Consider the following 14,998-nt stretch of genomic DNA (forward strand, 5'->3'; position numbering starts at 1 on the left):
CAATTATGAACAGCATAAGTGTCACAAAAAGGCGTACGCCTACCGTTTTGAACAAATCGGGGCAGATAAAGATATCATTCCCGATAATGGTTGGCTAGGAGCGTGCTATGTGGTGAAGTTCATTTTTAAAAGCGTACTACAGTCTTAGAAATGAACTTCACCGCATAGCACGCTCCTAGCCAACCATCGTCTCGAATGATATCGTTATCTGCCCTGATTTCTTGACAACAGGAGGCGTACGCCTTTTTTGTGACAGTTATGAACGGCATAAAAAAACACACAAAAAGTCACGTCACAAAAAAGGCGTACGCCTCCAGTTTTCAACAAATCAGATAACGGTATCTTTCGAGATGATGGTTGGCTAGGAGCATGCTATGGGGTGAAGTTCATTTTCATAGGCGACCAATTAGCTAAAATTAATTAATTTAATTATTAATTAGATGTTTTTTTGGGAAATACGAATAGCAAAATTAGAGGCGATCATTATTAAAATCCATCGTTCTTATTAAACACCCCGAAAGCGAACGTACCTCGAGATATAAATTGCTAAATTTCGCTATAGGCAAATGAGCCGAAGCCACAACCACGCGGTACTCGAGCGGAGAAGGAGCGACAGGCATTCCATGTGAGAGGGTCACGAGGGTCACGACGTTTCAACGCGCATTATGGGATAACGATAAGTTGAAGAAGGGCCAATCTCCAACTTGTCGTTATCCCATAACCATAACGCCCGTTAACCCGCTCGGCCATGCCGCTGGTCACCGCAATATAAAGGGTTTAATCCTATACGTAATTCCATTGGTATGGAATGGACATAGGGTGGAGTAATGCAGTTACATATACAGTAGTAGTATATGCAGCAATCTTGCTGTCAATCAATTCATCAATCAATGTCAGTCAATCAATTGCTGTGCTTGTTGCGTTCTTTGCGTTTTCTTGTTGCGTTCTTTGTAACTTACTCATTGCAGGCGTGCACTAATACCCTTCGTAATCATTAAGGGAATGTGTCCCACTGTGTCCTGCATCTCTCATGTGTGTCTAGTGTTGTTCACGCGAAAAATAATAAACCTCAAACAACTGAAATCCGATATTGAGCTCTACAAGTTTGTAATTGATACTCGGCCCTCAGATTGATATTTAGAAGAATCTGCATAATCTCAATTAGGTGGGACAGGGAACTAGTCTAGCATGCAATTAGGCAACTGCTAACCATGCGCAGACGGTTTCACTCGCGTTTTATGTACACTTTTTCTAGGGCTGGGTTCAACTTACACGAGGTGCGAGTTGAACAAGCGAGCTTTCGGGAGCGGCAGCGCAAAATATTTGCGCTGTACGCTCAGTTGAGTTTACTATAACAACCTGAAAAGCCAGGAGTGTGCGAAGCGGAGCGTGTGGCCTGATTTGCTGTTGTCAATATAGCCGTATATGCTGTAATCTGATTGGCGCATCCCAACGTCTACGTACCAGTGACGTCATAGAGTAGCTCAACCTCACTCATTCTCGTACAGGATCTCGGAAGAAATGTAAGGGATTCTGGAGCGCGTATAGAGAGTGTTCCAGAAACCATATCAAGAACTTTTCATAAGAAAAGCACACGGCGTAAAAAAAAATATGCGATCAGCGACATCTACAGGGTGTCCCAGAAAACGTGTCATTGAATTATAATAAAAAAACTACACCACCTAGAGTCATGCGGTAAATGGCATTTGTTCTTACTGGGTTTTTGCCACCTCCTCATGTGAATGTCGTGTAACGTAAGTTTAATTATGTAAATTTTTGCGAGCTTAAGTCGAAAATTTGCATAGGAAAGGTCACTTTTTTACCCCACCAATGTGAAGAGCGTGTCTAATTCAGTCAAATTAATGATAATTGACAGGCATATTCAGGAGCTATCCCATCGGAAAAAATAGCCGAACATCATGCTTTACGGAGGTCGCACAGAATAGCGCACGATGAATTTTTCAGCTCAATCTTTGTCAGTCCGACGAAAGGAGGTTGGAAACCCAGCCCTCCACGACATCGCAGAAAGAGATAAAACAGGCACGGCTTACTGCGTTCGACTTTCGCTGGGATAATACTTTCCCTCTCCCAATTTTAGGAACTGTTACTTTTTCTACTATCACTCTGTGGGCTGGCTTCGGAACCTCCTTTCGTCGCACTGAGAGCGATTGCGCTCAAAAAGTCATCGCGCGCTATGGTCCGGTGCTCCGAAAAGCATGATATTCCGCTATTTTTTCCGATGGGATAGCTCGTGAATATCACTGTGAATTATCATGACTTTGAGTGAATTCGGTACGCTCTTCATACTGGTGGGGTGACAAAGTGACCTTTACTTGGCAAATTTCCGAGTTCAGTTCGCAAATATTTACCTAATTAAACTTGTACGTGTAAAATTAAACGAGTACATGACATTCACATTAGAAGGCGGCAAAAACCTAATAAGAACCAATGCCGTTGACCGCATGATTCTAGGTGGCGTAGTTTTTTTATTATAATTCAATGACACGTTTTCTGGGACACCCTGTATATTTAGGGAGCTCCTAACTCCATCATCGCCGATCAGGACTCATGTAGAGGAACACCATCTCCTCTGCATTTGGTCACCCGAACGACGAACACCATGTTCGGCGTAATTTGGCCGTTCATCGTCCTAACTTTTTCGGCAAACCAGCAGCGAACCACCTTCTGGCAGCCAAGTCGCTCAGAGACACCTGTTCCACATGGGACCCGCAGGGAGATCACAGCTCAGTTTCTGGCCTCCACGTGCTTCACGATGGTCCTCCCCGGCATTTCTCTGATGACAACCAGCATTTGCGCTCTCGTACCAGTAGCGGTACTGCAGACCACTCAGCAACAATCACTCAATAACCACCCAACGCAATCAGCAACCACTCAACCCTCCAAGCGCTCAGCATTCACACCTCATCACGCCGACGACTCGCCTCCGCTGCCGCGCGCCACTGCGCCTGCCAGCCAGTTGTACCGGCACCGTAGTGTGAGGCCACGAACATCTGCCCGCTGGTACATTCCATCATCGCCGGTCAAGACTCATGTAGAGGAACAACATCTCCTCTACAAGGTCGTGCCACCTACATTGTACACCTACATTGTACATGATATGTGGTGGGAAGTCCATATATGAGCGCCTGTCAATATGTCTTAGCTCGTCTTGACGATTAATATATTTACCTGTGACAAAAAAAACCCAATGACGTGTTTACACTTCAGAGCACGATGTATCCAGACGAGTCTTACTTCGACCCAGATTTTGGTGGGGGTATGTCTTATGCTGATAAACAATGGATCAGCAAGTAAGACAAAGTAAGTTTGGCACGTCGAATAGGAAGAAATAGATCGGAAAGAATGCGACTGGGGTCCATCTGGGTCCTTCAGCGTTTTGCCGTGCGCCAACTTCGACTACTACTTCACTTCTTTCCACACGCGTCCTAAAAGCTGCAGAGTTTCAAATTCCCACAACGTCCACAGCCGCAACATTGGCTCAACGTGTGTCTGTGCGACTCCCTCCTATGAGGAGCAGAACCTCCTGCAAAGCTAGCCAATTTGCATCGCTAATTTCAGTGCCGCACTCGTGAATGATATGTTTGGTGATGCATCAAAATCTGAAACCACGGTTTTCCGTGCGTCTGATTACTCAGTCTGGTCACAAGCGCACGTCCTCATTGAACATGTATGAGGGCAAATTATATTTGCATAAGGGTGTATCTTAGGACGAAGTCGCTGGTTTCAGAAATGAAACGATCAGCAGAGCAGAGCGACGTTCCCTCTCCCTCTTTCCCTTCTCTTCATTCGATGTCCTCCTCCTCCTCCCACTAGCCGAATATTATTTACTAAATAGAAGCTGTATTGTGCGCTCAGTGTGCGCCCTCAATGTATTTTCATGCTATTCTAACCGTTCTCTTCTAACCGTTCCTGCGGCTCAGTGACAAGATTCCGTAGCAGGCGACAGGGCCTATATGGTGTAGTCTTTGTATGTAAGCCACGCGAATGCCCAAGACGCGGCGGAGCTTCTGCCAGGTGAGCACCTTTTGCAGTTTTTTTCTATTGTTTTTCCACTAAGACACTTCGTGAATACGTAGCGTAATGCATCCATTAAAAATGACTCAGACACACTCCAGTCCCGACATACCCAGCCATATACCCCTAAGTTTTTACCGTTGTCGAGCATTGTAGTGTCCTCGGAACAGTTACCACCTACCAGAAAGTGCGTCGTATTTTTTACAGCCACGAAGTTCGGACGTACAGGGGCGATGACCTGGCACTATGGGCGATAAACAGGCCGGCGTAATCGGATGTACTGTTGGAATAACGCACCGGTACATAGTTATCAGGTTTGTTTCTTACGCTTCCGAGTCATTAGGCCGAAAGCGCCTATCGAGGGGTTCCCTCCTCGAAAGCTATCGCAGGAGCACCCTTTTGTTTAGTTTCCAGCGTCTCAGCAGTCTGAGCTATCGCGTTTAGTTTCCCTTGTTCGGTTCCGCGTACCCAAGAACTGCTCAACTAGAAATTAGATAACGTTCCATACTTTATTGAGTATTCAGTCAAGGGACCGACGCAGGCATAGAAGCACTGGATGTTCTTTAAAATGGAAGGAGAATATGTGTAAGATGCCATAGGGAAACAGAGAGAGAGACAGAGCAGCGGCTCGTTAGCAATCTAGTTCCAAATCGCAAGCAATCTAGTTCCAACGGTTTGGTGAATGCATTTCTTAAGTGTTTGTTTCGAAATTCTGTGCACCACGCCCACGCGAACGAATACAGGACGTTAATTGCGTATTAATGCTTTACTTCGGTTAAAACGCGGGAAAAGCTAACAGTGTGACAGTTGGTTGATTATGAGTAGACTCAAAGTTATTTCAAAGTAAACTAGAGTTAAAAGCCAAACTATAGCCACATCATTTTGACACACGTACAATGTGAAATATACTAGAATGCGAAGGAGCGAGTGCACTGCATCGAGCATCAAGCTATGTGCAAGGCTCACATAGGTTTGCATCGACGCTATGAGCAAGGTTCTCGTATGTAGAGTCAACAGCAACAACAAGTGGCACTTTATGTCGACGATATAATTATTGGTGTGTTGAATCGGAAATATTATTACCGAGGTTTAAAGACGTGTATCAGCAGACGCTGTGCCAGGGAGTGAAGAAAGCACCACATAGTCCCACCCTTCATCTTCCCTTTTCGCCTCAGCTACCAAAAGGTCCTTTCACTAGGTAGAATATATTTTCATACCACGACTATCAGAGCCTGCCTGCAACTAACGGTAATGAAGGGGTACGTCGGGGTTGCGGAGTGCGAAAGATGAGAAGAGCCGATCAAGGGGCCAACCTCTCCAAGCATTTATTAGGAACATCAGTAATTTCCAGTCGATACTGTAAGCCCCTTTTCGTTTGGTCGTTTCATCCTGTATAATATAGACCACTTCTTTTGCGGCATCGGGTCACAAAATAGAATATAGAAAGGGGTACTCTCGCTTCCATGGTCGTGCTTGTGATCCAGTTTTGGCCTACTGGTAAATTTTTCGAAGCAAGAGAGGAAGGCTAATGAAGTGACTAACGAGATTGATTAACGAGTGTCTTTGCGTCAAGAATTGAGGAAAAGACGCATGCATGTACTAAATAGGCTCTTACACCCCCCCCCCCCCCCCCGTAACAGAAGTTACTAGTTATTGCACGGGAAAATTTTTCGAAGGAAAACTACCCGAAAAGCTGCATGACCTACAACATTGATCTTCGTAAACACGCACATGGAAGATAAGTCTTTTGCAAACAGACGTTTACGGCTACAGGTAAACAGGCTGCGTTGTTTAGATAGGTTCTACTACCATACATGCACATACTGTCCGATAGAGAGTCAAGGCCTGTTGACTATGGTACCCATTATGCTGACACGTACTGCAATATCGTACCAAACCGCGCCGACACAGTCATACGGATAGAGATATTCAGGAAGGTAGCCCGTGGTAAATATTGAACCAAACATAGCTCCTCGGAGCCAGCGCAATTTCTGCAACAGCTTTCAAAGTTGCTCTTCGCTATGGGTTACGGCCGTGTATAGCCTTCAGGCACAATAAACACTGTTTCGGTCTAAGCGCAATATCATTGTGATAAACAGAATCCTATGCACTTCTGCATGGCTCCGAATATTGGTATAGAGGACACCGGGTGTGTAAGTTATAGAAGGGCAGAAACGAACACCAAAAGGTTCAACGCAAGCTCTGCATTCCTCCTTGTGTCTATGGATTTTTGGTAACGACAAGTTCTTCGAGGAAAAATAAGCAGCGACCGTGATTTGATTAATCGGCTTTGGTAACCTGTTCCGTTCCTTATACCGGGTGTTGCACGAGAGAGTGACCCCTAATTATTCAAAAAATAAAATAAATCTACGTGAAATACAAATGGGAAACATTCTGCATGACACTTATGAAGGTTTTTGCCACCCAAACAGGAGGTTTGCATGAATGTACCTCATTAATTAGGCTAATTATCTTAGTTGAGCTAATTTTGCCACGGAAACTTTTTCTTGCGTTAATTAGAAAGTCCGTGGCCACCACATGCTATATTCCAATCGTAATTTAAAGTTGCTTCAGCTATTCCCAATTATTTGACACCCGAAAACTTGCCATCTCTGCAAGCGCGCTTTCGGATTTCGCACACTCTTAGAAATGAACTTCACCACATAGCACGCTCCTAGCCAACCATCATCCCGAATGACAACGTTCTCGCCCCTGATTTGCTGAAAACGGGAGGAGGAGCCTATTTTGTGCCATTATGCACGGCACAAGATAGGCTCCTCCTCCCGTTTTCAGCAAACCAGGGGCGAGAACGTTGTCATTCGAGATGATGGTTGGCTAGGAGCGTGCTATGTGGTGAAGTTCATTTTTAAGAGTGCAGTGCCGGGACTATCAGCACGGGCCGAAGACACTCCCCCACTGGGCATGGAAACAGCGTAAGAAAAACAGGGAAGAAAAGGGAGGGAGGGGGGGAGGAGGAGGAGTGTCGTTGGGAGGAACCCGAGAGGTCTGCCTGCCTGATTAGGCGGCATGTTTCTCGGGAAGGGAAAGGTGGTGGAGAGGAGGAGAGGTAAGGGTGAAGTGGAAGACCGAGCGGAATCCGCTCGGGGGGAGGATAGGCTGCGTCCATGGGCAGACTTCAGGGGAACTGTGCCGGCATACGCCTATTACACATCTGAGGGAAACCCAGGAAAAACCCCAGACGGCACAGCCGGCCCGCGGATTCGAACCGCGGACCTCCCAGTCTCCAAGCGCACAAGGGGGTAACAAAACAAAAAAGGTGGGTAACAAAAAGCTTCACAAGTGTCGTGCAGAAGGTTTCCAATTGTTACCTCACGTAGATTTTGTTTAATTAGGGGTCACTCTCTCGTGCAACACTTTGTAAAGCCTTTCATGAAGCCTTGGCGAATCCCTCTGGTTGTTGTAGTGCAGAAAGGCTTCCACTGGTCGCTTCAGTGCAATACGCGTCGCATTTCAGTGGCTATTCCTATCGTTTCTACGCCGAATTATCACGAATTACGAATTAACACGGCGCTACACGATAAAGACAAGCGGAATTCGCCAATGTGATGGCTCTGGCTAGTTGGTACCTGTTACGAACTGTCGTGATAAAGATAGTCGACTTTGCAGAAATGAAATGCAGGCTTGGCGTGTGGGGGTACGCATGTTAAAGTGATACGTCAAAAATATTTCTGTAAAAATAGTCCATTTAGCAGCAAAGCTGAGTGGTGAGTTGCGATATAGTGTGTGTTGTTCTTCAGTGCTAGTCTCTTGTTGGGCTTCATCATGGCTATTTGTAGCCATGTTCACCCTGTGTCACGTTAGCTGGGCGAATATTTCCTTTATAATATAGTTTTGCTTATGGAACAGCTGCGCGTGACTTCTTCTTAGTCCGCTTCTACTTTTGATGATGTTTCTCAAGTTCCTTTATGCAGATGGCGTTCACGACAGAACTGCCCACGGCGTCTCCCATTACGTTCACCACAGTGCGGAAACGGTCCCTGCAAAAAGAGATTATTTCTACAAAGAGAAGCGCAGATAATGCCACTAAGGCTCTTGCCCATCTGCGGTTGCAAATTGTGGCCCCGAATTCCGAACGAGTCATGTAGTATCTTACTACACATTCCAACCGAAAGGCACCATTTCTGGAATGGTGGAAAATGCACGTGAGAGGACAAAGTACTATGTGCAAAACTAGACCCTGTTCTCTCACATACCGTCTGATACTACTCTTACACGGGCACTCTGAAATTGCCGTTGAAAGCAATATCAGTTGAACATATGCCAAGGACCCTTCAACTAAATGGCAGTCCCCTGCGGTCACACGGCTCTGCTTGTTGACTAACTCAGTCAGTTGCAACCAACTGCCGTTGCAATGTCGACGACACTTGACGTTGCGGTGTAACACCACCCAAATGTAGTTGGGGTCAAATGTCATTTGCTGAACGGACGATTGGGAAAGCTTCCGTGTAACAGAGGTATGAGTTACATACGTTTGTGCAGTTGACCCTTGACTTTCGCGGGTTTGGCTTGCACAAATTAGATTATTGGCGCGCAGTTTTTTTCTTTCGGCTTTCCACGTGCCTGCTTCCAGTTAGCGTGTGTTGTGGATACTAAGTGGTTCTTTAGCGCTAGCAAACAGCTAACTACAGCCTGCCGTCCTTTCCAAACTGGACCAGCATTACAGCGCATGGTTCTCACTATGCGTGAACAGATGTTACGGTCGAACGCTGCACATGGCGTTGCATCTGCAGCCCATTCACACAGATCACGCAATAGAGAGCACGAATTCAATTCTCGTGGGAAGCCTCAGTCGCTGGCTCCACAGAGTCGCATTGTACCTGTAGCCTTGACTGCGCGTCGATGTTGCAAACTGCGGGCCTCGCGTTGTCTATCATGGCACGAGAGTAGCACGAAATATGATCCAGCGTACCCACTTAAAATTCCAAAGATAGCATGGGTACGATCGGAGTAAAATGCATTGCGTACAGCGCATGCGCAGCGCGAGCGTCGCTATCTCCGTGTAGCGGGCGCTTAAAGGGGCACTATGCGCGAACGAAACCGCGATTTACGCCTTCCCTCCCTCTCCTTCCCAAGACGAACGGCAACGCAGAGGGGCCTGTCATTGGTCTCCTCAAACGACCTCCCGCGATGATTGGACAAATCGGACCCTCTCCGCTATGCCATGCTTTTTGAGGAGGAGAGCAGAGGGAAACTGTCATCTAATAGTTGTTTTGTCGAGTAATTTTTCTTCGCTTTCTAGTCGCCTTAACTTCATACGGGCTGGACCTAATATAAAACGTACAGGAACCAATCGACGGTGGCGATTATGCTGACGTCTTCCGCAGGAAGCCCCACAGATTCGAGCACAAGCACCATGGTTGTGAGACCTCCGCCCGGAATTCCAGCGGCACCCACGCTCGCAAGTGTCGCCGTCAAACTATTAGAGAGAAATGCGTCACGTGAAAGTTCTTCTAACGAATGCTTTTACGAGTCTTCCTTGTACGGTTTCCCGGCCATATTAGTGTATTCACACGAGCGACATTCCCGAGAATATTCCAGCGGAAGACGCACAAAACGTCACAGCTCTCTGCTGCCCCGTGAGTGCGATCGCTCATCGTCACATCTTTTCGTGCTCTTCTAATCACGGGGAATATACCCTGTGGCCCAGCCACACTATAGCAGACGACAGGCCGACCTAGCAGACGACAGGGTCGATGGTGCCTGCTATGGGCGCTGCTCCCGATATTTCATTTCAATTTCATTGATCGTCGCCGTCATTTTTCTTCCACTAGAATATTCCGTGAGGATGTCGCTCGTGTGGATACACGGTATAAGTAACACAGTATTAATCAACGTGGAGACTCGGGGAGTTGGTACATTACTAGTAAAAATATCCCTTTTGTACTCTAAAGATGATTAATCAACGTGGAGACTTGGGGTAGTTGGTACATCACTACTAAGAATATTGTGAACTTCCATGTGAAAAGATGTTTACAATGGTAGGTGGCGTGTGGAAAAACCTGTAGGTTTTCCTTGCGTAGTAAACAGTTGGAAGTTTTGTCCTCATTCTCTCTTCGTGTTGTCTTGGCGCCATATTCTTATTAGCAACACAGTATTTATTATTTATATTATTTATATATTTATTACTGATAGTCCAGAGTCCATTCAAAACTGTGCAGCGAGATTTATTCTTTCAGAAAACTGATTATATTGCAGTGTTACGATAATGAAACAATCTAGGATTTGTTCTATTCACCTGATAGCAAGGATGCGTCCTGCGTCCAGTTCCATGCCTCTCCTCTGAGCGATGAATATAGCGGAAACCGCCTCGTATAATGCAGCGCCGTCCATGTTGACCGTAGCTCCGATGGGGATCATAAAACGGACAACACGAGGATCCAATCCCATCCGGTCCTCTAGTGCCGTAATAGTTGCCGGAATGGTGGCCGAACTAGAAGACGTACCGAAAGCCGTCATGGCCGGGGTCACCTGTATGTAATGGGTATATCGTGCTAGCGTCGTGGAAGATTCAGCATACATCTAACTTACGACATCGAGGTTCAGGTGAAACTTTGGTTTTGCTGCGGCACAAACTTTGATACATACTTTATGAAGGGGTAATGAACACTGCAGGTATGTCAATGCAACTATTTGCACGTGAGTGCCTAGTAAAGACGATGGTAGATTGCTCGAGAAACACCTGAAGCGTCGCGCGTTATGTGTAGGTACCATTTGCACCATTTCATTCAGAAAAACAAGCAGCATGTTCACATCCGATTTCGGCTTCACAATGACATAAGAATAGCTACCGCACCGTACGTCACGAGGATGTGCGACTGAGGTAAAGGTGTTTGAGAACTGATGACTATGTGGTGGTGAGATCTGCCTCAAATCAAATTGCTCTGCGGAACAGAAACCGAACGTTATAACAGCGAAACCCACGGCCGCGAAGGCGCTGGCTATAAAACTGAATTGTAACTAGTTGGCTGCGAATTTAATTGAAATATCCTGCACGGGGACTCAGAGCATCCTAACGAAGCATGCCGCAGCGTTTATGTGGCGTTGGGTAGGAAACTGCACTTTTAATTATATTTCCACCACTTTAACCGTTCCTTACCATCGCACCGAAGAACTTGCAAAGGGTTCGTGGCCCGACCAAGAGGATGTAGAAGGTGGGCAGCGTGACCAACGCGTGAAGGGAAAGACCCACAAGCACAGTGATTATGTACATTCCCATTTGGACCAACGCTTCTCCCAGATTAGGAGTGGCCAAAATGCGGTGGGCGATAAGAAAACAGATTCCCACGGGCGCGTACCTGGGTAAAGACAGTGCACTGGGTTACAAAGACGTTTGCATAGAAGTCACAGGAAGTGACTCGATGAGGCTAACCATTAAAGGACAAAAAAAAAGACACACGGAACACAAGGACAGCACTATGTCGCGCACCCACCCACCCCGCCTGGCGGAATGTTCCGTGAAGGATACTTCTTATTAGGGATGGGTCAACCGAATCCGCCAATCCTAAACAGGGATTCGGGAATCCGAATCCCAGTGCCCAAGGCGAATCGAAGCTTTCGAATCCACCAACCAAGTTTGTCTGTTTCTTTTTAAAATTGGCGCCTCCGGAGTCCGCCGAAAGCCTGTTTGGCCGGCGCGTGTTTTCTTATTTGTTTGTTCACAACTCTTCCATTACGAGTTTAAAAGTAACATGGTTTTGCCCTTTATGGAAAGAATTCAGACACGAGAGTTTTTGTATTTCCTGTAGTTGATGAACAACATGTTAAATCAATTATACATTGAAAACGAAATACACGGGTATGTTTTCTCCTGAAAATGAACTGTTATTTAATTTATTTTTCATTAAAGATATCACATTCTGCTTCAAAACACTATTCAGTAGAAGTATTTTTCCCCCAAGCTTTTTCAACTCTTTTTAAAGAAAGGATTGGACAGATTCGAGATTCGTAGGCTTTGTAGATTCGCAGAACCTTCCTTGGATTCGAATTCGGATTCGGAAAATTCCTGATTCGTCCCATCTCTACTTCTTACCACATCAGAATGCGTATGAAGACCAACATGGCATCACTGAGCGCCACGAAGACCTCGATTAGCGGAGCAGATCGTTGTGAATGTGCGGCGAGAATGCTGCCCAATACCATTGCACTAGTCAAAAGACCAAGTATGTTGGTGCCTTGAACACGGTCTACGACGAACTCCGCAGTCTCCGCCGTCCAATCTGCGAGCACAAAGTAAAAGTGTCGTTACAACTTCACACCCTCAAGTTTAGGACATAGGTGCGAAGTAGTATGCATACTCCCTGGGTCGCTCGAGTTGAATTCTTGAGGCATCGTGATTTTCGTGGCCCACTGCAAAATGTTGGGAAAAAGAGACGTGCCTATAAGGATATTTGGCGAGTTCTAGCAATGACAGAACCAGCAAGAATCAATTCGTTAGATATCTTGTTTCCACGTGTAGTGTGTTTCCACGATTTACCGAGACCCTCTCACTTTTCCCCCGATTCCGCGTTTTAAGTCATTCGAATCAACACAGTTTGAAATTCGCGCGCGGATATTGACGTATGCGTGGCGTCAGAGTGAGGAAATGTGCGCGCGGCCTTGGCACGTGACTTCCTTCTCTCCTGCTGAGTCCCGGGACTACTCCAAATGGCCTATTATTTGCGACCCGCTAGAGGTGAGGTGGTGATGTGGGAGAGGAACGCTGACACGTCTAGCGAGCCGATTAGAAGATTCTCCGGTTGCCCCGCCCCGTAGTTACGGGTCCGCAGTCGACCGTTACGACAGGATAAGAATAACTCTGGAAGTATGTCGATGGGGGATTTATTTTGAGTCGAATACTCCTGCTAAAACTATGTCAGGGAGCGAGCTTTCCCTTTAATGGCTATTATAAAGTTCGCTTTAAGAAAAAACCGCACCGTGTACAGACAGGCCTCTACGATGTTCGGTGGCACCAGATTCCTGGAACGGACGTTACGGAATCACATTCGTCAAAGCTCTTAAGCGGATCAGTGACACATACCGTATGATATCTAGGATAGCGTCTGCGATTAGGAATACTCTCGGCCTTTCAGCAGGCTGGTCTCCGCTGTCGCCAGTGCTCGTTTCTCCTGGCCTGATGCTGGCCACGAGTACTATGCCCACGATCTCCGCGACGATGGTGGACGCTGTGAAGTACATGACGGCGATCTTGCCCATTCGACCAGCCAACCGTATGTCAACGACTCCAATAGCTGCCACAATACTGGCCGTCACGAGAGGCAAGACGGCCTGGCGTAGAAGCCGCAATAGGATGTCGCCAGGAAATGACACGTACATGAGCTGAAAAGCATGTAGTATAATGGATCAAGTGACATATAGCATGTCGAGTGCAGTTTGAAGTATGGTTCTTAGGATAATTCCTGCTTGGTATTTTGTTACACCACGGAAAGTTGAAGTTGCGCAGCTACGAATAACGATACGAGGACCCGGTTTCACCTGGCGTTTCGTGAGATGCTTGACGTGCTTCCTCGCAATGAGACCACCAGCAATGCCAACGATGACACCGATCACCATGAGTATTGTGAGAAGACCCATCTGGAAGGACGAAGACTTGATCTTCGATCCAGTCATTTCAGGAGTCTTCTCTTCGCCGCCGACCGCGGCAGGCTCTTCTTGTTGCGACTGATCGTCATGTCGTACGTCGTCTGCTGGTTGCTGTTCATGCGACTGCCGTTCCTTGCTGGGTTGAGGTTTCGAGGAAGGGTCCTGAAGTTGGACTTCTTTCTCGTCGGGAAGAAGCTGATTTTCTTCGTCTAACTGCGTATTGAGAACTAACAATTGCGACAAACGGAAGCAAGCAAACAATGGAGCGCACGCAATCGCTAAACTAAACCTCCCCAATCTTTTGCATATATCTGTACCAGGTTGTACGAGTCTCGAGAAGAAAGGCCAACTCACACAAATTAGTGTATTGTTAATTCGTATGAAATAGGGAACCAAAGAGCTTATTCGAAGACTTACACAAATTAGTGTATTGTTAATTCGATTGAAATAGCGAGCCAAAATTAGTGTATTGTTAACTCGACTGAAATATGGAGTCAAAATTAGTGTACGGTTAATTCGAATGAGATAGGGAGTCAAAACTAGTGTATTGTTCCTTCGACTGAAATAGGGAGTCAAAAGTAGTGTATTGTGAATTCCACCTAAATAGGGAGTCAAAATTAGTGTATTGCTAATTCGATTGAAATAGGGAGCAAAAATTGGCCTATGATTGACTCCTTTCGAGATTACTTTCGTCCCTGACTTGCAGCGAATATTTTCCGCAGATTACGTGGGCTCCGCCGGTATGGAGAGACATCAAAGCAACAGTCTGCAAGTCAAAGCAAGTCTGGTGCACAGGACGTTAAGTGCACCAGACATCTAAACAACATACCATTGGTAAGGGCTGTCGCCGTATAAACTGACGTTGTGCCGCAAGAGCTCAGCAATGGAACGAAACGTCGATCGGGTGGCAATGACGATTGTGCTCATTTGAGCGTCGTCTTCATTCGCTCGCTCGCGTTTTATTAAAAAGTGCCGTGGCTTGTACGGTGCGCGTTTCCTGGATTTCTTTAGAACTGTTCTTTTCTTAAAAAAACTGGTGAATTATAAATCCAGTCCAAGTCAATAAACATTTACAATAAATTTGGCCCGATAAGACTGAAGTGAACGACGCGAAAAATAATTAGTACGACTAACCCGGGCAAACAGCCAATGTGTCATACTCGTACGCTGTTTTATTCAAATACTGAAACCCGTATCTTAGTAAGAAAAAGATAACATAAATGTTTGCTCGCGTGTGGCCAAATTGCCGTTGTTAGAGTTATCGTCAAGCGTTATCGGCGAATACATGCTGCCTAAAGGGGAGAATAAATGTTTACTATCATCTGATGGTACGTGATCAACGAGCCCGCAAAAGCAAACGTCG

At 46.2% G+C, this 14,998-nt stretch overlaps 1 protein-coding gene across 1 annotated transcript; it reads right to left on the reverse strand.

The window, feature by feature from the left end:
• Positions 1-7,858: 7,858 nt before the first annotated feature.
• Positions 7,859-14,550, reverse strand: LOC135399840 (excitatory amino acid transporter 3-like). The gene is made up of 10 exons (XM_064631579.1): positions 14,465-14,550; positions 13,528-13,848; positions 13,073-13,371; positions 12,969-13,011; positions 12,351-12,402; positions 12,086-12,272; positions 11,153-11,351; positions 10,292-10,524; positions 9,338-9,472; positions 7,859-8,033 (listed from the first exon to the last, which is right to left on the reverse strand). The coding sequence occupies exons 1-10, from the start codon at positions 14,465-14,467 to the stop codon at positions 7,931-7,933; spliced, it is 1,575 nt and encodes a 524-aa protein (XP_064487649.1). The 5' UTR covers positions 14,468-14,550; the 3' UTR covers positions 7,859-7,930.
• Between the last annotated feature and the right edge of the window lie 448 nt (positions 14,551-14,998).

The sequence above is a fragment of the Ornithodoros turicata genome, chromosome 7 (assembly GCF_037126465.1).
Source record: "Ornithodoros turicata isolate Travis chromosome 7, ASM3712646v1, whole genome shotgun sequence".
In the NCBI taxonomy this organism is placed as follows: Eukaryota; Metazoa; Arthropoda; class Arachnida; order Ixodida; family Argasidae; genus Ornithodoros; species Ornithodoros turicata.